The sequence below is a fragment of the Giraffa tippelskirchi genome, chromosome 2 (genome assembly GCF_054371585.1).
Source record: "Giraffa tippelskirchi isolate mGirTip1 chromosome 2, T2T-mGirTip1v1.2.pri, whole genome shotgun sequence".
NCBI lineage: Eukaryota > Metazoa > Chordata > Mammalia > Artiodactyla > Giraffidae > Giraffa > Giraffa tippelskirchi.
The window spans coordinates 64,337,993-64,364,770 of record NC_137276.1 but is presented as its reverse complement, the minus strand read 5'-3'; the positions used below and the strand labels follow the sequence as shown (position 1 = coordinate 64,364,770).

Sequence of the window (26,778 nt, the reverse complement as noted above, 5' to 3'; positions counted from 1 at the left end):
TGAACAGCAGTGCTCTGGTTTCCTTTGCTCCTGATTCAAGTCGGATGCTTTGCCTCCAAAAGGGGCCAGAAGCCCTGACCTTTCACCAGAGCCTGGACGTGTGCCCACAAGAGCAGGCAGGGGGAGGGCGGAGACCCAGGCCACACCAGCAACCAGCCTGGGGAAGGCCGGCCGACTCCTCCAGCTGCCTTTCGTTTTGGCCCCTCCTCGCTCCGTTTGTTTCCAAGCTGCAGCAAGAACTGTCTGTACTCAAAGGATAGTGAAACAGCCAAGGAATCCGTAGGGTCCTAAAGGTCGACCTTCTTCCTTTCCTTGCCCTTGTTGCCAAAAGTTAAGTTTCCTGGCCTTGGGCTCCTTGTCCCCTACCCAGGGTCACAGGCACTGTGGAGGTCAGTCACCTTGAAAGTGACTCTCCTACGCTGCCCCATGCTTCCACAATCGTCTCCACAGCCATCCTCACTTCTCCCGATCTGGAACCACAGAGCTGTCCCAGACCCTCCCTCCCTGCCTTCCTCTGTCCAGATCTTGTCATCGCCCCCTTCTCACTGGGTCTCCACTGCCTCAGCCCTACCCCACCTCTGTCTAACCCAAAACCCCATCAGCAGTCCTGCAACAGCAAAAAAACCCAAAAATCTCTTGTGAGAGTAATACAAGCTCATGATAAAAATCCAATTTCCAGTGTCTCTACAAAGCAAAATAAAGGTAACCTTAGTTTTTAACCTGAAAAACAAACAAAAAAAGATATGAAGTGAAAAAGTAAAAGCCTCTCCCTCCCCTCCATCCCTCAGAGATAACCTCTGTGGACAGTATCCTTCTAGATGTTTTCTCTGCACATGTAAGTGTGTGTCTGCTGGGGAGTGTCCTGTTTTTCTTTCAGAATGAGATTAGAGGATACAAATTGTTCTGCAACTTGTCCTTTTTACCTAACAACATATCTTGGGCATTTTTCCAAAACTGACCTCACTCTTTTTAACATCCACATAATGCTCCATGATTTGGAGCTTATTTAACTGTTTGCCACAGACACTCAAGGTGGTTTTCAGTTTTTTCTGTCACTATATAACTTGCTCTCAGCCTCTGGTCTCAAACCTCCAATCTGCCTTCCACAATGCTGCTGGATTGCAACACCCAGTCTATCATTCCTCAATCAGCTGTCTTCCTTGCATTAGCGTTATACACAAGGTGTCTTATCTTTCCTCCTAGGTCTTAAGCTCAGGACAGGGTGTTAGCCTTAGAGGTCCTGACAAGGACAGCCTATCGACTGTGCAGTTTTTGAGCCAGTCTCAGTGCTGCCCTGGGAAAGTGGAAGGAGGTTCTCAGGCCATTTTCTTTTTCATATTTGTATGCTAAGAACTCTGGGGGCCTGGCTTGTGCGGGGCACTGGAGCTCTGAGATGAAACAGATACAGACCCCGGCCTCTCAGAGCTTGCAGTTCAGTGGGAAAGACAGGCACTGTGCATCCACACAGATAAATACATGGATAATTACATATGGGATGAGGGCTTTGAAAGGAAACAACCAAGGAGATAGGATGGGGCCACCAGGAGCGAGGGCCAGTGAAGCAAGCAGACCGTGGGATCTGGTTCCCATTCTAGGCCACTTCCCCTTTACTCTTCTCAGCTGATGAGAAGGGAAATCCCCCTTTCGGTTTTAACTTTCTGTGACAATAAGACACACTATCAGAGCTCAGTGGTAGCAGAGTTCCCCAGGCCAAATACTTATTGAGCATATACCATATGTAGATAACATACAGAGGTGTAAGGGCATGTGTGTGTGTGTGTATGTGTTGGGGGGAGTTATGGTGATAGGTGTTTAAAGATTTAAAATAGGTAACCTCTGAAGGAGTTTACAACTTGATGGAGCATCACACCCAGGACAGGATCATTTCAATATACATCAGGTGAGAAGAGAGCACAGCTCATCCACAGCTCTTGAGAACTGAGCACTAGCTTCACAGGCAAGCAGCTCTGGGCTGGACTCTCTGTCCTGCACTCCCCAGCCAGGGAACTTTCCAAGTGGGATCAAAAAGGGCTCCTGGAGGGCCCAGGGCTGAGACAAGCTTGTAGTATGAGTCAGAAGAGCTAGAAGGGCATCTGGGAAGGGTAATCTGTGTGAAGATGGGAACAAGCTGAAGGGAAGATACTTGACTTCACAGAGGAAAAGCATCCCACAGGGCACCTGAGCAAAGTCAACTATACTAGCCTTGAAAGAAAATCCAATCACAAAAGAGCAGTTTAAGGAGTGCAAGCATCCCCCATTCTCCTCCTGGGAGCCAAAGATTTCATGCCCCAGAGAGGGCACCAGATGGGAGAAGACAGAAATCTGTTACCTCTGCCAGTCTCACTTCAGGTCTACGTGTGTTTCTCTTTAGCGTGATTAAAAATATTGTAAATTATATGCTTATACTTTGCTGATGTTCTCTTTGGGATCCACTGTATGTGGCTGTATATATTTTGCACATCTACATATGTATTACTGTGCAAAGTTGTATACACAAAGCCAGGCATACTGTATTTTATGGAAAATTTAAGAGCATTTCAGAGGTAATTAGAACCATCTGTGTTTCCCCTCCTGGCTTCAGGAAGGAGATGCAGCTAGAGATAGTCAAGCTGGAGGTTTGTGAGGCTGAGGTAAGCAGCCAGACTTGCTCTAAAGGTAGTGGGAAGCAGAGCAACAGTAAAATAGACACTTCTAGGCTCTCCTTGTTTCTCCTTAAGATAACAAAGTTACCTCCACAACCAAAGCAGGGAATTCTGTCCACAACTCGTCTCTGCCTCATTTTCTCCACCTGTAAAGGGAAAAAGCCTTACCTGCCATAGTGTGGGACTGGAGCACCACAGGTCAACTTTGGCAAGCAATGCAGCCCAGGCCAAGGGGGCTTTTAAACCAGCCTGGGAAAAACACAGGGACACTGCTGTCAAATCTGAATGTCATTCCTGGCCTCTAAGGCTAATCATCTCTGGACTGGTGCATCTGGGTTCAGATCCTGCTCCTTCGGCAAGGAACTTAGTGAAGCTTCTGCTGGCCTACTGATGGATGTCCTTTCCTGGGCCAGAGACTCTTAAAACTTTCTGGGAAATTGACGAAACAAGCCTCATTGTGCAGCCCTCAGTAAATGCAGCAGTGAGTGCTAAAGAAAAGCTCCCATAATAACCACGTGTGATAATAAAAAGATAAAGAGGCAAATAGGTATGTAGGTCAGCTCAAAAACAGCCACCACCCATTTGACCTGGGTAACCATCTGTGCCAAGTGGGTCCGAAGAGTTTTCTTCGGTCCCCTCCCAAGCTGACCTTCCCTGCTTTTTTATAAGGTTGCCTTAAATAAAAGTCCCTTCCTGCACGGGCTGGAGTTGGCCCGGGCAGTTCTGACCTGCAGCCCTACAGGAGAGGCACTTCTCCGTGCACTCCTTCCACCAAACCCTGCGGTCAGAGGGCACAAGCGCTTGGCCTCTGCCATGAATTCTTGCACCTAAGTCGGGGTGTAAGGTGGTAACTCACAAACACTCCCCCGCCCACGCTCATAAGGGTTCTGTGCGCCGCCAGGAGGCCTCCCCTACCCCAACAGAGACCGCTTTGTTAGCGGACCCGGTCGGAGGAGAGTTACAGCCTCAGGGTTGTGAGGGCCTCCTCAACCTCTCCTCCCCGCCTCCCCGCCTCCCCCTCTCCCCGCTCCTCCCCGCTCCTCCCCGCTCCTCCCCGCTCCTCCCAGCTCTTCTGCCCTCACCAGAGAGGCGCCGGCCCTTCGCCCTGCCCCCACCCAGCAGCCCAAAGGCCGTAGAGCTGAGCTCAGCATCTCCGCAGCCCGGCCGCCTTCCTGTTAGACGGTAGGAGGAGCCCCCTTCCTTCCCCCCCAGTGGGCGGAGCTAGCACTGGCCCCGCCCTCCTCCCCTGTCTCACTTTCCCTCCTCCCCTCCCCTCGTTCCCCCCTCACACACGTTCTCCAAGTCACGTCCCCGTTCCCCCCCAGCACACACCAGGGGGTCCGTGGAGAGGGACACCCCCTCGCCAGTCAGCTGCTCAGCATCTGTCACCTCCACTGCCGGGCTCCCCTGAGGGCGCACCTCAGTCGAGGGTAGGGGGTGGGAGGGGAAAGGAGAGGGAGGAAGGGTCGTCCCTTCCCCCATCCCGCTGGCCCCCACTGCAGACCAATCACAGCAGGGAAGTCAGTTCAGCTCTTAATGTTCACCTCTTCCCAGAGCAGAATCTAGAGGTCTAGATTTTTTTGTGTGTGTTTCTCTGCCTCTGATTTTTAAGTACAAAAAGATTGAGCCATGGCTTCTGGCTTCCTCTGTCAAAGTCTATCCTTTGTGGGTTACAAGAGGAACAGATGGGGCAGGGAGAGACCCCTCTTGGCGCACCACTTCCCAGATGGACCTTCCTAGAGGAGACCAGAGTTCTCAGGGAGGATGCTGGGATGGGGGAACGTGACAGAATCGCTGTCACTTCTGGGCTTGAGGTTGTTTAGCTGAAGGTGATCCCTTGGGCGACACTGTTTTGCCATTGAGTGAGCACTGCTGGGCCCTGCTGGATTCTGCAGGGGGAGGAAGAGCCTCATCAGATAAAATAAGAGCCAAACCAGCAGAGAAAGTTTTTTGTCGACAACACCATGTCGAGTTCAGGTGTTCACTCCAGCTGTTCTACACCATGTGTCCCCAGCGTGTACTGCCCCCTTTCCCAGTGATACAGTCTCCTTTGGCTCACAACTAAAAGTGTCAGGGGCTTGGAATCAAGGAAATGAGCCTAGATCTAGAGTCATGGCTCCAGCCTGGCTATGTGACCTTAGGCAAGTCCCTGTATCTATCCAAACCTGTTTTCTTACCTGTAAAATGAGGCCTGTCCTATCTACACTACACAAATAAAAGTTGTTTTTATTGACAGAGTTATGAAAATGCTAAAGATATGAGTGTTTTTAAAACCATAAGGAGTTCCAGAAAGGTCAGAGATCTTTGTGAGGAGGCGGCAGTGTTGCCAGGTGGAACTGGCAGCTGTCATCACCAGCAAGCCAAGGAGTTCCAGACAAAGGCCCAGGATGCAGACCCTGGGTGGTTGCCTTTTTGCACAGACCTGAGTTTTTCAAGCCTTTGGCTACTAAGGCCACTAGAGAGAAAAACTGCAATTCTGAGTGAAGTTAAGAAACTTGGCAGAGGAGCAAGGAAGGGGTTACAAGCCTGGGAAAACAAAGTTTCTGAAGATTGAATAAGGCCTAATTGCTAGGAGAACTCAAAAGGCTCCCTGCTCTCCAGCTTGGTTCCTTATCCATAATGTGGGAGGGGGTTTCTAAAAGAGGCACTTTCCCAGGGGCTGTAGGCCCCAACATTCAAAGATTTTAATGTTCACTCCACTGACAGAAGAATCCTGACAGTGAGAGGACTGACTTCTCTCTCTACTGAGTATTAATCCAGCCGTGCTCACCTCACCTCAGCCCCTTAGGGTACCCAGAGGGTGACCAGCCCTCCTGGTCTCTCTTCTCTGTGTGTGCAGCAGTGGGGGGAGGGGGGCTGAGCTCATTTTACTTCCCAGGCAGGCAGCAAGCCTGGATTCAGGCTGTCCCCTGTGTAGCAGCTTCTGATCACCCTTGTCATCCCCCACCCCCACTCCACCCCCCAGCTTGAAGGAACAAAGCCCAACCTGACCCCGCCTCCCCCCTTTGATATATGGCAATTGGAAACCCTCAAAAAGCAAGCACACTGAAAGGGCTGAACTGGGTCGTCTGTTTCTACCTTCTCTGGCAGGCCTCCTCCAGATGGTCCACCACCCTACAGGTCAGGCCTGGGAGTTTTAGAAAAGGAACTCCATAGAATTTAAATGTTTTTTTTTTTTTCTTTGTTATGATCTTTGTGGCGCTTGAATAGGCCTTTGAGATTCTCTAGTTCTGGGTTTTCAAAACTGGGGTATGAAAATCCCCAGCAGTATATGAAGCCCCAGGATAAATGCAGTGAATCTTTTTGTTAAAAAGGGTTTTTGTGGGGGCAGGGAAGATTAAGTAATTTAACTATTAAGTCATTTTAAAGTTTGCAACTAAAATTAACACAAATTCCCATACACAGATAAAATATAAAATAGAATGCAAGATTATATTATTTGTAATAAAAGTAATAAAATAAAATGATACTTTGTAATGAAAATACTGAATTTCAAAGACATTATGCTTCCTAGGGGCTGCTTCAGGCCACAGCCTAGTACCCTATTCATCCTTAGCAGCCAAATGGCCTGAACTCAGGTCAGCTGACTCCTGTCCCCTCATAGGACCTGGGCTTGACTCAGAAAGCTGTTTTGGGTACTAACTGGAGAGGGGTGTTGCCGCATCCTCCCCCCACTTCACTGTTTCCTCATAAGAGTTCAGATGCTAGGATGGGAGAGGGATTCTGGGAAGCTGGCCAAACGCTGACCCCGCAGATGGGATTCCTTCCTGAGAGGCTGTGCAGTGTCAGTGCTGGAGTCTGGGTCCCATGGGCAACTCTGGCTGCGTGGGAGATGAGGAGGGGGAGCAGTGAGGTCTGGTAGGCCGTCATGACTTTCATCAGTGCAAGGGGTAACCTGAATTCTGGCAGGAGCCTCAGGCTATCCTCCTAGCTCCCCCTTTGTCGTGATGGTTTAACAAGCCAGCCTTTCGTGGGGTTCCCTCTGCCCTTTGTCCTGTCCCCAGAGGAAATGGCTTCTTGTGAAACCTGGGAGCCCAGCAGAACTGGCTGGCTGTGAGCTCACCATTGCCACAAGTAGGCCTACTCTCCACAGCTGTCTGCCATTTCACCAACCTTGAACCCACCCCCAACCCACAGAGAGGCTGGGGAGCCAACCCAGTGTTCCTTCCAGGGCCTACTTTTCTTCCTGAGAGGTCAGTCCTCAGTTCGTAGACATCCCAACTAAAGATGAGCATCAGGACCACCCGAGGAGCTTTTGTACAAAAGGGTCCCATTCAGACCTACCAAATCAGAATGGGGGTTGGGGAGGTGGGAATCTATGATTTACAAGCTCCACAGAAGATTCTAATTATCAATCAGGCTTGAAAGCCACTAGTTGATGGAAAGATTACAGGACACTCACTCTGGGCCTCAATTTGCTCCTCTGTAGAATGGCATTATCTTCATTCCTCTGGGTGTAAGCAGATAATACAATTCAAAAGCTTCTTTGAAAGGGTACATAATACAATGTATTGTCAGTATTTCCATTTCAAAAAGTAGCTTCATTTGCAAAAACATTCCTCACTGAATTTTTAATTATCCCTCCAATAGCACAGTTAAAATCCTACTGTAGTCTTCAGCTGTCAACAGCTTTTCACAGCCCTCCTAGTAAACCAGGTGCACTTATAATCTTGCTATTTTGACCAAGTTGTTTGTTTTTCAAGTAAAAAGCCACAGAAGTCCTGGGAACACTTCTGCTGGCTTCATTGTCCCCACCTCCCACCACTGCTCCACCCTCTCCCTACCACCCACGCTCCTCCAGCCGCCTCCACTCCCCTCAATGACATGTTTCCAAAGGGCTCTGGAGGCGCCCCAAGCAGAGCCACATAGGCATGCTGTCTGGCCTTCAGGGGTTCCCATCCTGAATTCTGGGGTTCCCAGAACCACACTCCCACCCCAAGATCTGGTTAAACTCCCCAAACCCGACTGGAGCAACTTGCCAGACTTAGGTCCTGGGAACCTGTGCGCAGGACAGAAACCACCAGAACAGGGAGGGGCAGGTGGCCAAGGAGTGAGTGCTCATTGACTTTAAATTGCAGGCTGCTGTGGGTCCTATGGGAAGGCAGCAGAGCCTGGGAAGAAGCAGAGTGTCTGCACGGGCAGGGCTTTGGCCACAGAGACTGGGACTTGGGACCTAGTTACCAACTCCAGAGGCCTGAGTCACGGGGGACGTGACACTAGCCCACTACTGCTGGGAGTTCAGCCATCTCCCTTTCAGGGTCGCTTGGCACAGATTCCATGTTGCACACTGTGTCTGTGTTAGGAGTGCTTTCCCCAGAAGACACATGTAAATGCACAGACTTGAATGGTTAACAGTGCCCTCTGGAGTTGTGTAAAGGGACATCCGTACTCCCCCCAACACAGGAATATAAAATTCAAAAGTATTTTGAAGAGAGTGACTGCTTGGTGAGCTCAGGGTCTCCTTTGGGATGATCAAGATGTTGTATAATGGACAGAGGTGGTGAGGGCACAGCATTGTGGACACACTAAATGCCAGTGACTTGTGCACTTTAAAAAGTTTCATTTTATATGTGAATTTCATCTCAATTAAAAAAAAATTGTCTTTTTAAGGCACTCTAAAGGAAAGTACAAATTGCTTTAAAAGATTTCCCACAAGTCAGCGCTCTCAATGTGTGCATTTCCCGCAATGCACCTCTCTCCCCAGCTTCCTGGGGTTGCCGACTATACTCCAACTGAAAGAATTAGGTTACCTTGGAAGCCCCACTGCTAGACCTGAGCGAAGGAAGAAGGGAAATATTCAGATGCATCCAACACTTTTGGCAGCACTTGTCAGAAATGGGATAGAAAGGTAGCATGGAGTTCTTCTGAAGACCTGCCCCAAAGTCCACCAGATCCTGAGAATCCAGATGTAGGCCTGCAGTTCTCAGAAAATCCACCTTCTTGCTTTATCCATTAATTCATTTATTCATCCAAGGAATATTCACTGAGTCTCTATTATGTGCTTTAAGTTGAAAGTTAAGAAGAGTAGAACAGCGATTTCCCTGGTGATCCAAGTGGCTAAGGCTCTGCTCTCCCACATAGGGGGGTACAGGTTAGATCCTTGTTCAGGAAACTAAGATCCTGCGTGGCCAAAAAAAATGAAAAAAGAGAGAGAAAAGGAAGAACACCACCTTTAAGAAGCTCATAGTCCAGTGAGAAAACTAAAGTGGAAACAGTTATTAACAGAGATGTACATGAGGTGCAAGGATGACCCGAGGAGGGGCACCTAAGGGATGGTGAATTGGATTCACCAGCTGGGGAGGTCTTCCTGGAGGACAGGATGCCAGAGCTGGTCTCAAAATCTGCTGGTGGAAACATGTCTAGGCAAGCCTGACCAGCATCAGCCTAGGCCTGAGAGGGAGAGAAGCACACCAAATGCAGGGTTCATAGGATCTTTGAAGGCTCTGAAGATGCCTGGCTCAGAGGCTAGGAGATGTAGCTGTCTCCTTCCTGCAAGTACCCCTTTTGGGGTCCCCCCTCATCCCATCTGTTTCAGTATGTGAGATGGTAACAATGTTTGTCCAGCCACTGCCATGGGGAAGGGATCCTGCCCTTCACCTCACAGGATGAACCAAGACCCTTCAACCTGGCCCCTCGGAGGGGTTGTTAAGAAACTCCCCTTTAGATCCAAAGGTTCCCCTAACAGACAACAGTATGGGTGAAGAATATCAGTGGATAAGCCATTTAGCCCTCCACCCTCATCCCCCTGCAGCTAGGCCTCCTACCAGGTAGTCTTTTATCCTATAGCCTACTCTCTCCTACTATGGGAAAAACCTTCAAGGTTAAGACTGCCTGTCCTTTTTTCATCACTTTTTGAAAACAATGAGACAACATTAATGGATTTTTTTAAAAAGAAACAAAATTATCCAGTGTTCATTTAACATACCCTTCCCAATTATAAAAAGCTGTTTTGTTTTTTTTAAGCTGTTTTACTGACAGAATGAGACAGTGAATGAAAAAAGGTGCTTGGCACACAGTATATGGCTCCACAGCACACTACTTCGTGATGGCTATTTATTGAATGAATGAATGATTCCTAGTAAACTGACCTTTCCAAAATAACTCTGGATTCTTTTGCTTACAAAACCTCTACTTTTCGTAGATTAGTGTTCCACATTTTTCTGAATGTTTTTTCATGCAGGGGATGGAGAGAGAAGCAAACCATCCTGTCTCTTATTGTCTCAGATGTCCCCAGTCCAGTCAGCCTGAGAGGCGAGAATGGTCTTGATAGATTAATTCCCTGATCTTCACTCTGAGTGACAGAAAGACACACCCATACAGGTCACCCCAGCTCTTTTCTTCTCACTTCAGTAAAGGGTAATTTCAAGAGGATGTCATCTACCTTCAGTCCCCCAAGCACTTCACCCAACTGCCACGACCTAGTGTCTTTAAGGCTCCCAGCAAGTTACTGGAGCTTGGAGAATAGGAAGAGCCAGTGTTCAGGCCTCGAAAGCCCTGGCAGCCTAGAGACTATTCTATTTTGCAGCAATCTTTAAGGTATCTCCTAATCTGAGTCATCTGATTTATTTTTTATCCATGAATTTGTCTCCAGAGATGGTTCTCTCATCTACTGAAAGGGGATGGGGTGAAGGGTTTGAATTCTGATCGTTTACAGTTTTAAGTCTTGGTTTGCCCGGAAGACCCACGGGTCAGTCTTTTTTTTTTAATTTTTTTAATGGGAGCGGGGTGTGTGGATGGCAGCGGCCTGACTCCTCCAGCGGTAAGTGTCTTTGGTCACGCACAAGTCTGCCCGGAAGCGAGGCCCGCCAGTCTGATCTGGTTAGGCTCTGGCCCACCCCTGCACGGGAGCTCTGATGTAAGTTTGGTTTTCTCTTCCATCAGGATTCTGTGTCCCAGACTGATAAATCTCTTAAGTAAATAAAGGTCGAATCTGTCCGAACCTCTTCCCACCGTCAGCAATCTCTGTTAGTCTTCAATATTACTGCCGTCGGGTCACATTTTCTGTGGCACCGCCTGAATGACGAAACAGGGGATGGCGATTGCTCTCCGGGGCTTTTCTGGAAATTTAGGTCCTCGGTCCTGATGCAACTCTCCCGGTCTTTTACACAAAGCTTTCGGCAGAAAGGGGCGCTAGGACCCAGCAGACGCCTTGGGTTCTCTCGCCGCAGCGGACTGGAGAGACAGCCGCACCGCGGTCGGTCCATAGGGCAGGCGGGTGGGTCTGTGTGCCTCGATGATATGAGAGTCAGTTCCCAGCTCGAGAGCCAAGCGCTAGGAACCCGGGCCCATCACTACTGCTCTAACCACATTTCCCAAGTCCTCTTCTTGTAGGCAGCTGGAGGGAGCGGACACTGTTTGGGGACCAGGCTCACATTCCGGGCACGGACCCTGGCCCCAGCATTAATCCATCCCCTGAGGCTGTAGAGTAATAGGCGGGCGGGCAGGTGGGGCGGCCGGGAAGAGGGAGAACGGTGCCCGGAGCAGCCCAGTCTTTGCACCCCACCCCCAGTCCTTTCGTAAGGCAAGGTTAGCGCGGGGTACGTGTGTGAGAGCCACCTGGATTAACGTCTGCTCCCCGCGCCGCCGTCCCACGAGTATCCAGCCGTGCACCCAATTGTGCCCACAGCTCGCAGGCTCTCAGACGCTGGGTGCAACCGTTTTCCCCGCCTGCTGCCCCCTCAAGTTCTCCTGCCTCTTCCCCCGCACGGCTGCGGCCTACCCCCTCCATCAGAAATACGACCGTATAATAAACAAGTCGTTCCTTGATCCTCCCCTGCCGCGAGCGCCCTCGGGGACCTTGGCAGCTGCAGCCGCCACAGATCCCTTCCAGAAAGGGGGCGTGGCCGCGGCTCGGGGGTTCTTCCCTGAGCGTTCTGGGGCTCAACGGGGGCGGGGCCAGGCGGCTGTCACTGGGCAGGAGAGAACGTTGCGAACGTGCGCCTGAAGCCCATTGGCCGAGGTGGGCCACACTCCCGGGTCTGGATTGGGCCGCCGCGCGGAAGGGGTGTGGTCTCTCTGCACTAGTCCTTATAGGTCTCTCGGCACTGGTGCTAGGGACCGCGGCAGGCCTAGGGGGAGGTGCGGGTGGGGAGAAGGGACAGGTCTGGGCAGAGCTCGGAGCTTGGCACCAGTTCGCGCACTCATTCAAGCGGCAGTACGCACTTGTCCTAGCAGTTCTCGCTGACCGCAGTAACTGGTGAGTGTCCCTTCTGTGTATGCTGATCGCTGAGCCGAGAAGCCTCGGCCGTGGGGGTCTTAGCGCTCTGTCTGGTCCAGCCCCCAGACTGACGCCCAATCTTAACCGCTTTTCTCTTACAGCGTCTTCTGAGCTCCAGCACCGTGAGCTCATCTGCAGACGCCCTGGCGTCCATCCTCACCATGCCTAGCCTTTGGGATCGTTTCTCGTCGTCCTCTTCGTCCTCGTCCTGGTCCCGAACTCCCACCCCAAATCAGCCGCCGCGCTCAGCGTGGGGGTCGGCGGCCCGAGAAGAAGGACTCGGCCGCTGCGCGAGCCTGGAGAGCTCGGACTGCGAATCCCTGGACAGCAGCAACAGTGGCTTTGGGCCGGAGGAAGGTAAGCTGTAGGCGGGAGCCGGACGTGAGTAGAAGGGCTGGGGAGGTGAGGAAACACTGCGCTAGGAGTCAAAAGCCCACCTAGACTTCCTAACCCGTCAGAACCCGGATTGCGGAAGGGGCAGGCAGAGGAGAGGAATTGAGGTATAGGGTACTATCGTGGGCCATAAACTGAGGCACGGAGTGGGAAGAAGTGCTGGTTTCTTAGCGAAACAGCACTTCCCCCGTTTGGAGCTTCTTTTACCTAATCCTCCCCTATTACTTTCCCTTGCAGACTCTGCATACCTGGATGGGGTGTCCCTGCCCGACTTCGAGCTGCTCAGCGATCCCGAGGATGAGCACCTGTGTGCCAGCCTGATGCAGCTGCTGCAGGAGAGCCTGGCCCAGGCCCGACTGGGCTCGCGGCGCCCCGCGCGCCTGCTGATGCCGGGTCAGCTGGTGAGCCAGGTGGGCAAAGAACTACTGCGCCTGGCCTACAGCGAGCCGTGCGGCCTGCGAGGGGCGCTGCTGGACGTCTGCGTAGAGCAGGGCAAGAGCTGCCACAGCGTGGGGCAACTGGCCCTCGACCCCAGCCTGGTGCCCACCTTCCAGCTGACCCTCGTGCTGCGCCTGGACTCACGCCTCTGGCCCAAGATCCAGGGGTTGTTTAGCTCCGCCAACTCTCCCTTCGTCCCTGGCTTCAGCCAGTCCCTGACGCTGAGCACTGGCTTCAGAGTAATCAAGAAGAAACTGTACAGCTCGGAGCAACTTCTCATTGAGGAGTGTTGAACTGGGGCCTAGGGGGACAATAATGCCCCCATGTCAGAGACAGTTTTGAACTTTTGGGGTGGGAGGCAGGCAGAGGCTGAGGGACTGGTGCCTGCCCTTAGAAAACTGATAACAGCCACCTGAGGGGCAGGAAAGTCAAGGTGGGGAGAACACAGTGTTTCCCTAGGAAGCTCACTGAGGTGTGAGCTGGTGGCTCCCAGTTGGAAGCACACGCTGCCCCTCAGTACTGTAGCATGAAACAAAGGCTTAGGGGCCAACCAGGCTTCTGACTGGATGTGTATGTAGCATGTACCCAATTATTTTTATTGTTACTGACAGTTAAGACAACAGGGGTGTGACAGCCAGGAGAGCAGCTGGGCTGCCCTGGCCTCTGCAAGGGATGTGTGTTTCACCATAGCTGGCCCTGGTGGGAGGGGGGAGGTCATCGAGGTGATTTGTGTATCTCATGGTCTGAAGGGCCCAAATGTTTGGTTCTTTGTTTTTGTTTTTTGATCATAGCTTCACTACTGACTTGTTCTAGGCAGCTATCTTACAGACGCATGAATGTAAGAGTAGGGGTGGGTGTTAGGATCACTTGGGGATCTTTGACACTTGAAGAACAAATACACCTGGGAGCTGTGTGTGGCCCATCCCTGGATGTGTACTGAAGGGTTGAGCTATGAGGGGATGGGGCTGACTGGGGTGGGGGCTGGAACCCCTCCCCCAGAGGAGTACCATCTGGATCTTCCATCTAGAACTGTTTACATGAAGATACTCGCTGTTCATGAATACACTTGATGTTCAAGTATTAAGACCTATGCAACGTTTTTTACTTTTCTAATAAAAAAAGTTTGTTAAAAAACAGTTGTCTCTCATCAGTGCCATGAAATAAAAGGGAGGGGGATGGGTGCTGTAGAAGGTGGGTTTCATCAGACTCTGGTGCAGCTCTGTGTTTCTCTGTCCCTTTCTGAGACCCCCCTGCCAGCATAGTAATGGAGGTATGTAGGCTGAGTGCCCTCTGTGTCAAGAACCCTGGCTCTCTTTGCTCTGCTGGTTGAAGCTACCAAGGAAAAGCCCGGGAAGCTGAGGAGGGAGTCAGACCTCGCACAGAGTCAGTCTCAGTAGAAAGAGCTCACCTGACTGCCTTGGGTTAGAAGGGCCTGGTACAAATGACTACTGAGCCCAAGGTTCTTACAGGCACTTCAAGGACTGCGAAAGACATTTTCTGTGTGTGAAGAAAGGCACAGTTCTATTTGTTCTACAGTCATGAACATTACACATGTTATCTCTGGACAAGAAAAGGCTAGGGAGTAGGAACACTAAGAAATGGAGTTTGAAAAAGTCTTAACTTTGTTCAAGCCTCTGACTAGACAAGGAACTTAGGGCTCAGAGAGGGGCAAGACCTGCCAGGCAGGAACAAAACAAACAACACAGGCAGGAGGTGTGGTGAGGGCTTCAGGAGCCAGGGGACTGCAGAACATTTCATGAATGTTCTTGGTGACCTGGACTCATTACACTCTTTGGGCCCCAATTTCCTTATCAGTGAAATTGGGGTTGGGCCAGATGAAGGCCAGGGCCCTTCCCACTCCTCCAAGCAACTCGGCCAGCCCTCCCACACCAGCCTCTGGAGGGTTGTTATCTCCCTTGTTTCTCTTCCTTGTCTGAGACGGGCCTTGTTTGCCCAACTGTGAAACAGTAGTTCTTCCACTGGATTGTAGAGTCAAATCTGCTGAGGCCTGAGTTAAACACAGACCACCCTGCCCTGGTGGGGATTCCGATTGCATGTGTCTGGGGCAGGGCCTCAGGAATCTGCATTTCCATGCAGGATTCTGACATGGTCTTGAACTTTGGGGATGGTCTAGAAGACTCACGTCTCTAGTAGAATGAAATGATTTCTTCGCCAAGATGAATGAAGTGGTTAGAACTAGATTTGAAAATGGTGGTTGAAAATGGTGGTAAAAAGTAAGAAGGTGCCCAGAGCAGTTTTAAGAGAGCCCTTATTTCTTGGCACATCTTCCTGATAGCCACCCTGGGAGGGGTGGGTGGGGTAAGGGTTAGTAAAGTTTTACAGATTAGTAAACAGTTTTATAGATGTCTATTTGACATCCAAATGGAGTAGGTGATTGGATATGTGCATCTGGAGCTGGGGGGAGGTCCAGGCTGGAGCAGAAACATTTACTAACAGAGGCCAAACCCCTAAATGACCATCTTCTTCTGACCTTGGCTGTCCTTGCCCACTCTTAGCCCCTCAGGGTGGAGCTGAAAGTAAAGCAGGCTTAGCACTTGGGTGGTGTTAGGGGGCACTCTCCCAGGAACTGAGATCAGGGGCAATGCTCATGGCTATGCTTCCCTGGCCCCACAAAGAGGAAAACAATCATGTCGAGAGTCTTACTGGTATTTGGAGGCAAGAGAGGGACAGAGTGGTAAGCATTAACCCTCTCCTAGACCAGAAAGCAGCAAGCACCCTCAGTTCATTCCTTCTCTTAGATGGAAGACCAGAGGAAAGCTTGCGTTCCCAAGAAGGCTTGGCTAAGATGCTCTTTACTGTGGCCAGACTACCTTTCCTCATCCTCATGGTGCTTGAATCCCCCCAAATAGGACAGAAAGACCCCCCAGGTTAGGGCTCTTAGATCTCCTAAGAGGCCTAAGGGAGCTTTGTCCTGGGTATTGGGCTGCTGAAGAGAAGATGAAGCAGGTTTCTTTGTTGCCAAGATTGAAAGCTAATAAAGCTCATGAGACTTCTATATAAAATCCAACTTTGAAAAATGCTTTCTGAAATCATTCTGTTTGGACTATAAAATTTGTATTGATTTCCTTGATGTATCTTAAGGCAGGAAGGCCATGAGTGTGGCCTGAAAGGGCAGGTACTAGTCCAGGCATGGGAACCCTGAGCTGAGATGCTGGGCAAGTCACTTCCCACTTCCCTCTGGACCTCAATTTTCAGGGTTTATGAATTTTCAGTAGTTAGCCTGACACTCAGACCTTTCTGAATTAATGAAAGACTGCAGTTTCCATCGGAAAAAGGTATAACTGGAGTCCACCACTGGCAGAGGAAGTCAGTGGCTGGGCAAGAGATGGGGGGCCTGAGCTGTGGCAGAGCAGACACCCTGTGATAGAAACCACTTTTGACTGCCTTCCCCTCTGATCTGACTTTCCTCTAATGCTCAAACATCATCATCTTAACAGCAGTCATGTCAATATATAACCTTAATAAGTTCTTGTAAAAAACATCTTATTGGGCTAATGTGCTCAGATAGCATCACTTCTAAGCTGTCTTTTTCTAAGCCCAGTGCATTCTAAGCACCCTACATAAGGTTCCTTTAATTCTGCCTCGTGTTTCAGAAGGAAATTCGGAGGCTCAGAATGGCTCACTGAGCAGGGGTAAGACGGGAAAGGTGTCTCCTAGCTCGTGAGCCTTTGGCTCAATTCACTGAACCCTCCTGTTTCCCTTCTCAGGTGTTCTGGTCAGCCTCATCCTGACCAGCAGAAAAGCTGGGGCAGCCCAGCGGAAAGCTGAGGAAACATGAGGCATAGAAACCAGGCCCAACTAATAGATTATTACAGGACTCTACAATTATCCTGAAAGGGGGGCTCTTTATGAAGGAATCACAAATTAGAAAACAACCCATTAAACCCAGACACATCCATGCAGAGGCCCAGCTGGGGAGTCTCCATCTCAGTCCCAACAATGGGCAGCTGCATGAAAATATCTGTGGCCAAGCAGTACTGATGGCTCCAGAGGGCAGACACTGGTAGATAGATGGTCACTTGATTACTGCATTCATTTATTCAACCTACATATAATTAAATGGGGCCGTGGACCTGCAAGACAAAGCCAAAGTAAGTGGGAACCCTTAAAAAGCTGATGTTAAAGTCAAAATTCTCTCTCTCTCACACACAGACTCCCACATAATCATACACATACATTTACAAGCAAAACTGTGAGGCAAAGAAAAATGAGAGAGAGAAAATGGGTATATATTCAATTTACCCTATCCCTAACTTCCCAGGAAAAAAAATCTAACAATCAAGAAGGATTAAAAGTATACCTATATAAGATAAAACTAATTAAACTGTATGCTTAAAATGGTGAATTTTATTGAATGTAAATTATACCATAATACCTGAATTTTTTAAAAGAATTATGTATACACAAAAATCAACTCAAAGTAGATCACAGACCTAAATAGAAGAACTAAACTATAAAATTCTTAGAAGAAAATATAGAAGTAAATCTACATGATCTTGGATTAGGCAATGACTTCTTAGATATAACACCAAAAATACAAGTTTTAAAAGAAAAGATCAACAAGTTAGACTTAATAAAATTTTTAAATATTTGTGCTTCAAAGGACACAATCAAGAAAGTAGATAGACAACCCACAAACTGGGAGAAAATATTTTGCAAATCCTATACATGATAAGCAATTTTCATCTAGAATATATAAAGAACTCATGAAAGCTAATTAAAAAATGAGCATAAGATCTGAATAGACCTTTCTTTGAAGAAGATATATGAATGCCCTATAAGTATTTATGAAAAAAGATTGTTTTAATTATTGGTCATTAGGGAAGTGTAAATTAGCTCTTCAATAGGATACTGTTTCACACCAACAGAATGGCTATAACCAAAGATGCAGGCAATACCAAGTATTGGCAAGGATGTGGGAAAACTGGGAACTCTCATACATTGCTGGAGGGTTTGTAAAATAGTACAGTCATTTTGGAAAAGAGTTTAGTAGTGCCTCATAATGTTAAACATATAGTTACCATATGACACAGCAATTCTACTTCTAAGTCCACACAAAAGCGTATGTATGAATCTTCATAGCAGCATAATTCATAATATCAAACTAGAAACAAACCAAATGTCCATCCACATGAATGGATAAATAAAACATGGTATATCCATACAGTGGAAATATTATTTGTCAATCAAAAAAAATGAAGTACTAATCCATGCTACCATATTTGGTAGTTCTCAAAAATGTTATGCTAAGTGAAAGAAGCAAGTCATGACCACATATTGTATGAGTGCATTTATATGAAATGTCCAGAAAAAACTAATCATAGAAATAGAAAGCAGATGAGTTGCTTAGGCCTGGGGGACAGGGGAAGATGGGAGTGAATGTTAGCAGATATAGAGTTTCTTTTGGGGGTGATGATAACATTTTAAATTCTGCAACTCTATGAATATACTAAAACCCATTTAACTGTACACTTTTAACAGGGGAAATCTGCAGTTCAGTTGCTAAGTTGTGTCTGACTCTGTGACCCCATGGACGGCAGCACATTTGTAAATTATATCAATAAAACTTTTTTTAAGTATACATTTTTCAAATCCATAGAATTGAACACCTAATAAAAGGGTGCATTTTTCTGTATGTAAATTATACGTCAATTAAAAGATTTTAACACACATGAAAAAGTACATAAAATGAGCCCTAGAAGTTTTAAAGCATAAATTATTATAGTGCTATAATTAGGGTTCCATTTAGTGTAAATGTGGTAAATTTTTCACTAAGGAAGGCAAAGAAAAGCCTTGAGCATTTTGGCTCAAATTTTATTTAGTGTCTGTCTCTGCCAACAGAATGTCAGCTCTAGAAAAGTGCCTGGCTTCTAGAAAATGCTCAATGCATATAGGTCGAAGAAAAGACAAATGGAAAGGACCATGACATCTCAAACTCACCAACTCCTGGAGAGGCCCATTGGAGCCACTTTCAAATACTTTCTTTTTTATTACTGTAAAATACACATAACATTTACCATGTTAATCATTTTTAAGTGTACAGTTCAGTAGTGTTCAATACATTCACACTGTTGTGCAACCCATCTCCAGAACTTTTTCATCTTGCAAAACAGACACTTTACACCCATTAAATAACAATACCCCATCTCCCACCCTGTTCTATTTTGTGTCTCTATGAATTTGATGTTTCTAGATACATCACGTAAGTGGAATCATATAATATTTGTCTTAGTCTGCCTGGCTTGCTTCACTCAGCACAAGATCTACAAGGTTCAATTATATTATAGCAAATGTCATAATTTCCTTCCTTTTTAAGGCTGAATAATATTGCACTATATTGATATACCACATTTTTCTTATCCTTTCATCTGTCAAAGGACATTTGTGTTGCTTCCATTGGCTATTGTGAATGATGCTGCTATAAGCATTGGTGTACAAATATCTCTTTAAGACTCTGCTTTTATTTTGGGGGGGATATATACTCAGAAGTGGAACTGCTGGATCATATGATAATTCTAGTTCTAATTTTTTGAGGAATCACAATACTGTTTTCTATATCATTTCCCCCATTTTAAATTCCTACCAACAGTGCACGACACTTCCAAGCACTTTTATGCCTCTCCACATCTTCATTCAGGTCCAAACTGTTCCCACAGTCAAGCCCACGGCACCCATGCCCATACGTGGTAAGTGATAAAGGGCTGAATGAGGGTGATGAATCTGCAGGAATTTGGAGACAGAGTGAGAACAGGGTCCCAGAGTAGGAAGGATGAGAGTTCAGCCCTGAAGATGTGAAGGCAGCTTTTCTCATTCTCTCTCTTGGGCCTCCTATCACCACATTCCCATTCCCTCAGAGGGGAGGGGGGTAATCTGAGGCCTGGGGACAGAGTAATAGAGTTGATTTGGGTTGGCACATCTCAGAGGACAGGAGAGGGACCTGGGCCCCAGGAAAGAAAGGGTTGAGGGTTGGAGAACCTGCCCCCAACCAATTCTCAGTCTCCAAAAATTTTGACTTTTACTATCATTCATTGGGTGAATACATAACAAGCCTGTGACTTCAGCAACAATGTTAAGTGAATATGTACTTTACTCACCAAATTTGCATCTACTGACATTTAAAAAAGCAGCAGGAGGAATATGGGCCAGACATGCTGTAGACCTACAGACAACACTGGGCAAACCTTGCTGGAATCTGCCAGCCCCTGGTGATAACATCAAACAGTTTTAAGGCCCTCCCACCCTCCCCACCGCCCCCCTCCAGAAGCCAGCAGCTGGCAGAATGGGAACTGCACACTCCACCACAGGGTTAGAGGAAGGGCAGGCTTAGGGTTACATTTATCCTTACATCTTTAGCTCACTTAACTTATCACCAGTCCTGTGAAGTAGGTCCTGTTATTATTATTCCCATTTTACAGATGAGGAAACCCAGAAACGTGGGCCAATGGAAGGAGCTTAAACTGGAGAGAGGAAATCTCCAGTCTAGCATGATTTTTGCCCCTGACCTTGTCTCTTTATCTTTGAACTGAGGGACTGGATGACACCAAGAGATCTTTGCGGCAGAGCTCAGCTGCCAGCTGCTGCCTCTGCTGCTTTTCCCGAGCCCCGCCCTATCCCTGCTCCCTGGGTTCAAGCCTAGGGTGGGGTGGGGGCGGGAGGAAGAACAGAGCCGCCTTGCAGGTCACTGGGCAAATGCTTCACTGCTTTCTGGGACAAGTCCAAGTCTGTAAGGAGAATGTTAAGAAGAAATTTCCACGGCCCTTCCCCGCAGCCAGGAATTTTCCACTCCGCCTGGGCAGACATGCCTCTCCAGGATCTGGCAATCCATAGGTGTTAATGGACGGCTCGGCTGAGTGCTAGGAAGAATGGAAGACCTGATTCTGGTTCCTGCCCTGGGAAAAGGGGCACGACTGCCACAGAAAGATGAATAGGCCGAATGGGAATGGGGATGGTGTAGAACAAAGTGTTTGGTCTAGAAGAATCCCAGAGAGAGACCAGCAGGGACAGGAACCATCAGGGGAAACTTCCTACAAGAGGGGACCTGAGCTGGAGGGCCAGAGGAGGGAGGATGTTTTCCGGGGCAGACAGGAGACAGGAGAACAGATGAGAAATAATGTGGACTAGCTTTACAAAGGTTGCCATGAACACAGGAGCTGGGCAGTAGCCAGGAGAGAGGTAGATGAAAGTGGAAAGTTTGATGAAGCAGATGGTGCAATACAGGAGACAGACAGCCATCACAGGGGATTTGCTGTGGCCTTTGCACTGGCTGTTCCCTCTGCTGGAAATACCTTTCCCTCACAGCATCACCTAGTTGGTTCCAAGTCGGTCATGCTAAACAGGGAAACCTTCCCTGGCCACTCCTGCTACAGCAGTCTCTAGCAACATCTCCGTGCTTCATTTTCTCCCCAGCACTCATCACTACTTGTACTTATTTGTTTCTTTCAGTGGCCGTCTCCCTCCTGGAGGATGTGCGTTGCATGAGAGCAGAGGCCAGCTTGTTCCTCACTGACTCCTCAGAGTCAGGCACACAGCTGGCCCTCCATATATATTGTTGAGTTTAACTGAACTGCAATTGGGTGCGGTGATAAAAGGAAGCCTATAATAATGTTGTTGTTGTTTTTCCTGAGGACTACTGTATGCCAGGCACTGTGCTAAATGCTTTACAAACATTATCTCACTTACTCTTCTGAACAACTCTATGAGGGAGGCGCTACTATTATCTTTATCTTAATGGTGAGGAAACTGAGGGCCAGAGAGGTTGGGTAAGTTGCTAAAGGACACACAGAACCAGAATTTGAACCCACACATTTATCCTCTAGATTAGCACTGTTTGATAGAAATATAACATGAGCCACATAAGTAATTGAAAATTTTTCTAATAGCTGCATTAAAAATAGAATCAGGTGAAAGTAATCTTAATAATAGTTTAAATATTTAAATGTTCAATAATATTTAATATTGTAATCTGATATATTAAAAATACTATCATTTCAATGTAATCAACATAAAATAATAATGAGTTCTTTGTACATTTTCTTTTACTATGTCTTCAAAATGTGGTACCTCGTTTACACACAAAACTCTTGTCACATTTTTGTCAGAAAATTATCTGTATTTAGATTTCAGAAAATTTGCAGTTGAAAAAGTAGACCCACATATTCAAGTTGTTTCAAACATACTTTAATGTTTTCTAATCACTGCATCGAGTATCAGTTTTTAAGCTTACATGTAAATTGATTAAAGAACATGATAACTCAGTTCCTTGGCTGCACTAGTCACATTTCATTTCAAGTGCTCAAAAGCCACCTGTGACTAGCATCCACTGTGGGGTATGCAGCCTCATTTGATGGGAAGGCAGGTTGGGTAGGACAGACCTGGGCGAGGGATTCGGAGCAGATAGGAGAGAAAAGGGCAGAGGAGCTGAGGTGGCAGGCCTGGGCACACCTAAAAATGAGGTGGTTTGACCAGCCACAACTCCTACCAAAGAGCATAGGTCTGGCCCACTCACGAGGCGATCGCCTCCTATCGGTGCTATGTAGTCTGGGCTTCTGCCCGCCAAGACAGTGATGGCCCTCAGACCCCTGGATTAAGGACATGGTGGCTTTTCTTGGGACTTCTATCCCCTCCAATACCACAATGAAGGAATCCTCAGGATATATGAGGCTGGATCTGCACCAGTTCAGGCTGGGGGTTGGATGATCTCCCTCTGACCTCCTCCTCTGGTCAGGTGAGGGGCCCTGGCTAAACAACTCTGGAGTCAAGAATACCTGGGTTCCAATTCCAGCTCAGCCAATCCCATGCAGTGTGACCTCAGACAAGTCAAGTTCCCTCTCTGAACTTTGCCTTCCACATCTAGAAAATGAAGACCAATAATGAAATGCTTGAGACTTTAATGATGCCTACAGAGTGCCCAGCTCATGGTAAGCGATCAATTAACCACAGTCTTCCTAGACATTGTCCTTTTCCAGTTAAAAACAGGCAAGTAGACTGGAGAATGTCCATGATCACTGGAAAGGAGATGTCCAAAGTGAGCTGGAGAGGGAGTGAGTTAATCTGGACAGATGAGGGTTCCCTCCTCAGGGCTCCTGCACTTCCCCTGTGTGACACAGACCTGGCTAACCCATCGAGAGTGGGGAGGGAGATATGCCACTCCCACAGGCCCTGGGTGCCCAAGCATGACATAAGAATGGCCAAGAGCCACTTTCCAGAAATGGGGAGGATGAGTCAAACTGAATCAGAAGCAGTTAAGGTCACCCTGGGTCCCTAGAGTTACTCAGAGTGACCCTGGTATATGCCTGGCAAGAATGATGAGTGGACTGGGCTCCAGGAGAGCAGGTGGGACTGGAAATCACCCAAGACAAGGAAATCAATGGTGGAAACTCCCTGCAGGCAGAGCACACTTGAGAAGCAGCCGACAGAGGCTGAAAGTGGCCTTGGTTGGGTATTTTTGAGAGTGGGGCAGCTCCAACTCCCTCTGCCAGTCAGTACCCCATTTGAGCCAGGAATATTGGTCCCAGACCCAGCTTTCCCTACTTCAACCCCCCAGTCACCAAACCTTTGCTCTGCCTGGGTCCTCCCAAGTGCAGGAGCTGAGACAACCCTGAGTTGACCTCTGCCCGCCAAAGGTCTCCTGGCTTTTGCCACTTTGTCCTGTCAACGTTTTCAACATTTCCTCCCTTGTCTGTCACCCGCTACTGGAACCGGAGCTCCTGGAGGTAGGACAAGTCCGTCTTGCTCACTGCTGTGTGTCCTGGGCACAGCTCAGACTCTGCTGCCCCACTGAGTACTCAATAGATACTTGCCAGGACAGTAGACTCAGACCTTGGTGGGTTCTCATCACATTTCTAACACTCGTTATGTGGCTATGGGTCAGCCTTTCTGAGCCTTGTTTCCTCATCTGTCAAATAGGAAACTGAATCCCTGTGAAGAGCTTAGAAAAACCAGGTCAGAAAGTGGGGAGGATGGAGCATCCTGCCAGCTCTAGGAAGTGTCTCATGGCTCATACTTCAAACACAGCTGTAAGCAGAGCAACCTACAGAGAGGGAACTGAGGCACAAGGAAGATGTGCTGAAAGGCTGCCCAGGGAGCTGCCCTCCCCTGCCCCTCTCCCCCAGGCCCTGGTTTCTCCTGCTAGGACCTCTGGTTAGATCACTCTCATTCAGTGTCCCTGGGAGTTTCAACCCAGAGGTTCTGAAATGTACCAGCCTCTCCCGTCACGTTCTGAAATGTACCAGCCTCTCCCGTCACCTTTCTGTATGGGGTGGGGCCTGGCTTCTGGTAGTAGGGAGGGTGCTGGAGACAGCAGAGATGGCTGACTCTGGTGTTAGGGTCACAGAGCCAGGGCTCTGTGTGTGTGTATGTTTGCGTGTCTATCTCTTCAAAAATATTCACTGGCTCCTCACTGTACCCCAAGAGGGAGGCAGTTCAGCCCAATGGTGAGATGCTGGAACCCTGAAATCTGAATGGACTTAAAATGTGAGTGACATAATGCACTTTGCCCTTCCTAAGTCCCAGTCTCCTACCTGATAAAGAGGGCTCTGAAACATGATGCCTGTTCAATTCTCAGCATAGGGCCCAACTCATCCTTAACACTTAAGAAATGGCAAGTGTTTTTGTTTGACTGTCAGTCCTATGAGGGCATGAGGGCCATTTGTTTTGACCATTCTTGGTGCCCAGGTGGATGAATGAATGAGTGGAAGGAAGAAGAGAAGGAAGAGATGGAAGCAGGAGGGGGAGAAGAGAGGAAGGAGCAGCTTTCTGTCCATTGCATCCTCCTCCCATCTGGGAGCTGCCTCAAAGCTCCTCTCATTGAGTGTTGCTACATGTGGTCAGGGAGGAGAGCTGAGCAGAGATGGGAGTGTGCTGGGTCTGAATTCTGCATCTGCCTCTCACCAGTTGACTGAACTTAGCCTCCTCAACATTCTCCTCTGACAAATGCAGATGATCCTACCAACTAACTCATTGAATTGTAGGGAGGTCCAAAAGATGTCTGTGAATACACTGAACCCATTTGTAAACTGAAGAGTGTTAGGGACTGCCTTGGCGCAGTGATAGGCAGTGTAGGCTCTGGAACCAGACTTCCTACACTCAAATTCTTGCTCTACTGCTTGCAAACCTTGGGTAGGATCCTTAACCTCTGTGGGCCTCAGTTTTCTTAGCTGTAAAACAAGGAAGATTTCAGCACTCATGTCACAGAGTTGTGAGATTTAAATGAGATAATGTACGAGAAACTCTTGAATCAGGGGAGAATGCATGGCAGGCACTCAATAAATGGTGGCCGTGATAACAAAACCTGCTCTCGGGAAAGATTCTGTGAACTACTTCTCACTAAAGTGTGAATGAGTAATAAGACCTACTATGTCCCCCTCTCAGAGAAATTTGAATCTTAACAGGAATTAAAGGAGTGAAATCCTATTTAATGGAATTTTCAAAAGTAAAGGAGGAATATAGGAGTTAGAGAAGGACCTTCCTAGGGTCCCTCAAAATCACAGTTGCTGCCTGTTGCACAAATTCTGCCGGGTCCCAGAGGAGGACCACACAGGGGGCAAGGGAGAACAGTCTCAGTCCCTGAGGAACCTCCTCTCTGCTTGTAGAAACAGAAAGCAACTTGCCCCCCGGACAGTGCATAACTCCAATACATGGAGTGCCTCTGGCAGCATGGCTGGCAACAGCCCAGGCCCAGCTATCAGAAAGGCTCCGGAACCAGTGAGGGCTGGAGGTGGGGATGTGCACCAGATGTGATGAGGACTGACTTGGGACCAGTGAGGAAGTGGTGGGCTCCCTCCCAGGGTGGGGGGGCCTCATCTCCTACATCTAAGTCTTCTCTACTAGAACCTTAGTACCAGGCCAGCACCTGTAGTAGAAGGGCCATAGTTTCTGGAGCCAGACTGCCAGGGTTCAGTCCTGGCTCTACCTCTTTTCAACTGTGTGACCTTGTGACATCAGCGTGGGGGACAGAGGTAGAGTTAGCTGCGGACATCCATCCCCCATCTCTTCCAGTCCTTCTTTGGAGACACACTTCTTCCTCCCTCCCTTTCAGCTCATTGGAACAGGTGAGGCTGCTCACATGGGACCTGTGACCAGACCCATCAGTCAGCACTGAACCTTCCTGGGCAGGGTTTTTATTTGTGTGGTCATGTGACCACCAGTTGTCTAATTAAAGTAAATCCTGGGACCTGTGTCACGATTACTAAGAAGAGATCCTTTTCTACCAACCTAGAATTTGGGGTGATATGAACCTGGAGCTGTAGGAGACCACTGACGGCAGAGTGGAAAGATTCAGCTTTTATGATGTGTTTGAGCTTCCAGATCAAACCATACCTCAACTTTGTTTCCCAAGTCAGTAAATTCTCTTCTTGGCATAAACCAGTTTGAGTCAGGTTTTTCTGTCACTTGCATCAGAAAGAGTCTGAAATTTACATGGTGAACTTTCTTAACCTCTCTGTAAATTTCAGTTTCCTCATCTACAAAAAGGGGATGATGATAAAAGCATTTTTCAGAAGAAAGGAAGGGTTGTTCTAGGATGATTCAAAGGGTTGATCAGAGTCCAACACTTAACACAGACTGTGACATATGTTAGCCACCTAATAGCAACTCTTTGGTGTTCCATGTGTGCTGGGCTAAGTCACTTTAGTCGTGTCCAGCTCTTGGCTACTCCATGGACTATAGCCTGCCAGACTTCTCTGTCCATAAAATTCTTCAGGCAAGAATACTGGAGTGGGTTGCCATGCCTCCAGGGGATCTTCCCAACCAAGGGATCAAACCCATGTCTCTTACATCTCCTGCACTGGCAGTGGGGTTCTTTACCAATAGCACCACCTGGGAACTAGGTGTTCCATGCTGCTACTAAGTCACTTCAGTCATGTCCGACTCTGTGCAACCCCATAGAGGGCAGCCCACCAGGCTCCCCCGTCCCTGGGATTCTCCAGGCAAGAACACTGGAGTGGGTTGCCATTTCCTTCTCCCATAAGTGTTAACAAATCTGGCCCTGGGAAAAAGCCTCTTCCTGTAACTGAGGGGTCCCAGGAAACTCTGGGGGGTGGGGGTGGGGTGGAGGACACTCTTCAGGGA

General features: G+C 48.2%; 2 protein-coding genes and 1 long non-coding RNA gene across 18 annotated transcripts in view; 1 reads left to right on the top strand and 2 right to left on the bottom strand.

The window, feature by feature from the left end:
• Window positions 1-4,041, bottom strand: part of ASCC1 (activating signal cointegrator 1 complex subunit 1) — a 132,273-nt gene extending 128,232 nt beyond the window's left edge. For 8 of the 16 annotated variants that reach the window (XR_014076055.1, XM_081566945.1, XM_081566869.1 and 5 more), the window contains exons 1-2: window positions 3,725-3,823; window positions 2,811-2,891 (exon numbers count right to left, since the gene is read on the bottom strand). The gene's annotated coding sequence lies outside the window, so the exon portion shown is untranslated. Of the gene's footprint in view, window positions 1-2,810; window positions 2,892-3,498; window positions 3,637-3,724; window positions 3,824-3,974 lie in introns of those variants that run through there. The other 8 variants (XR_014076056.1, XM_081566910.1, XM_081566846.1 and 5 more) reach the window with 2 other exon arrangements.
• A 4,144-nt stretch (window positions 4,042-8,185) lies between these two features.
• On the bottom strand, window positions 8,186-11,439 carry LOC145536795 (uncharacterized). The gene is made up of 2 exons (XR_014076015.1): window positions 9,731-11,439; window positions 8,186-8,762 (listed from the first exon to the last, which is right to left on the bottom strand). It is a non-coding gene; the product is annotated as an uncharacterized LOC145536795 (long non-coding RNA).
• Window positions 11,440-11,696: 257 nt separating this feature from the next.
• Window positions 11,697-13,776, top strand: DDIT4 (DNA damage inducible transcript 4). The gene is made up of 3 exons (XM_081566670.1): window positions 11,697-11,838; window positions 11,961-12,216; window positions 12,490-13,776. The coding sequence occupies exons 2-3, from the start codon at window positions 12,021-12,023 to the stop codon at window positions 12,981-12,983; spliced, it is 690 nt and encodes a 229-aa protein (XP_081422796.1). The 5' UTR covers window positions 11,697-11,838; window positions 11,961-12,020; the 3' UTR covers window positions 12,984-13,776.
• Window positions 13,777-26,778: the final 13,002 nt, after the last annotated feature.

Bases quoted from the DNA above. Each gene is read 5' to 3' on its own strand.
- DDIT4 (XM_081566670.1), top strand. From the start codon at position 12,021: ATGCCTAGCCTTTGGGATCGTTTCTCGTCGTCCTCTTCGTCCTCGTCC. The intron at 12,217-12,489 runs GTAAGCTGTAGG...TTTCCCTTGCAG, and splicing joins TGGCTTTGGGCCGGAGGAAG to ACTCTGCATACCTGGATGGG.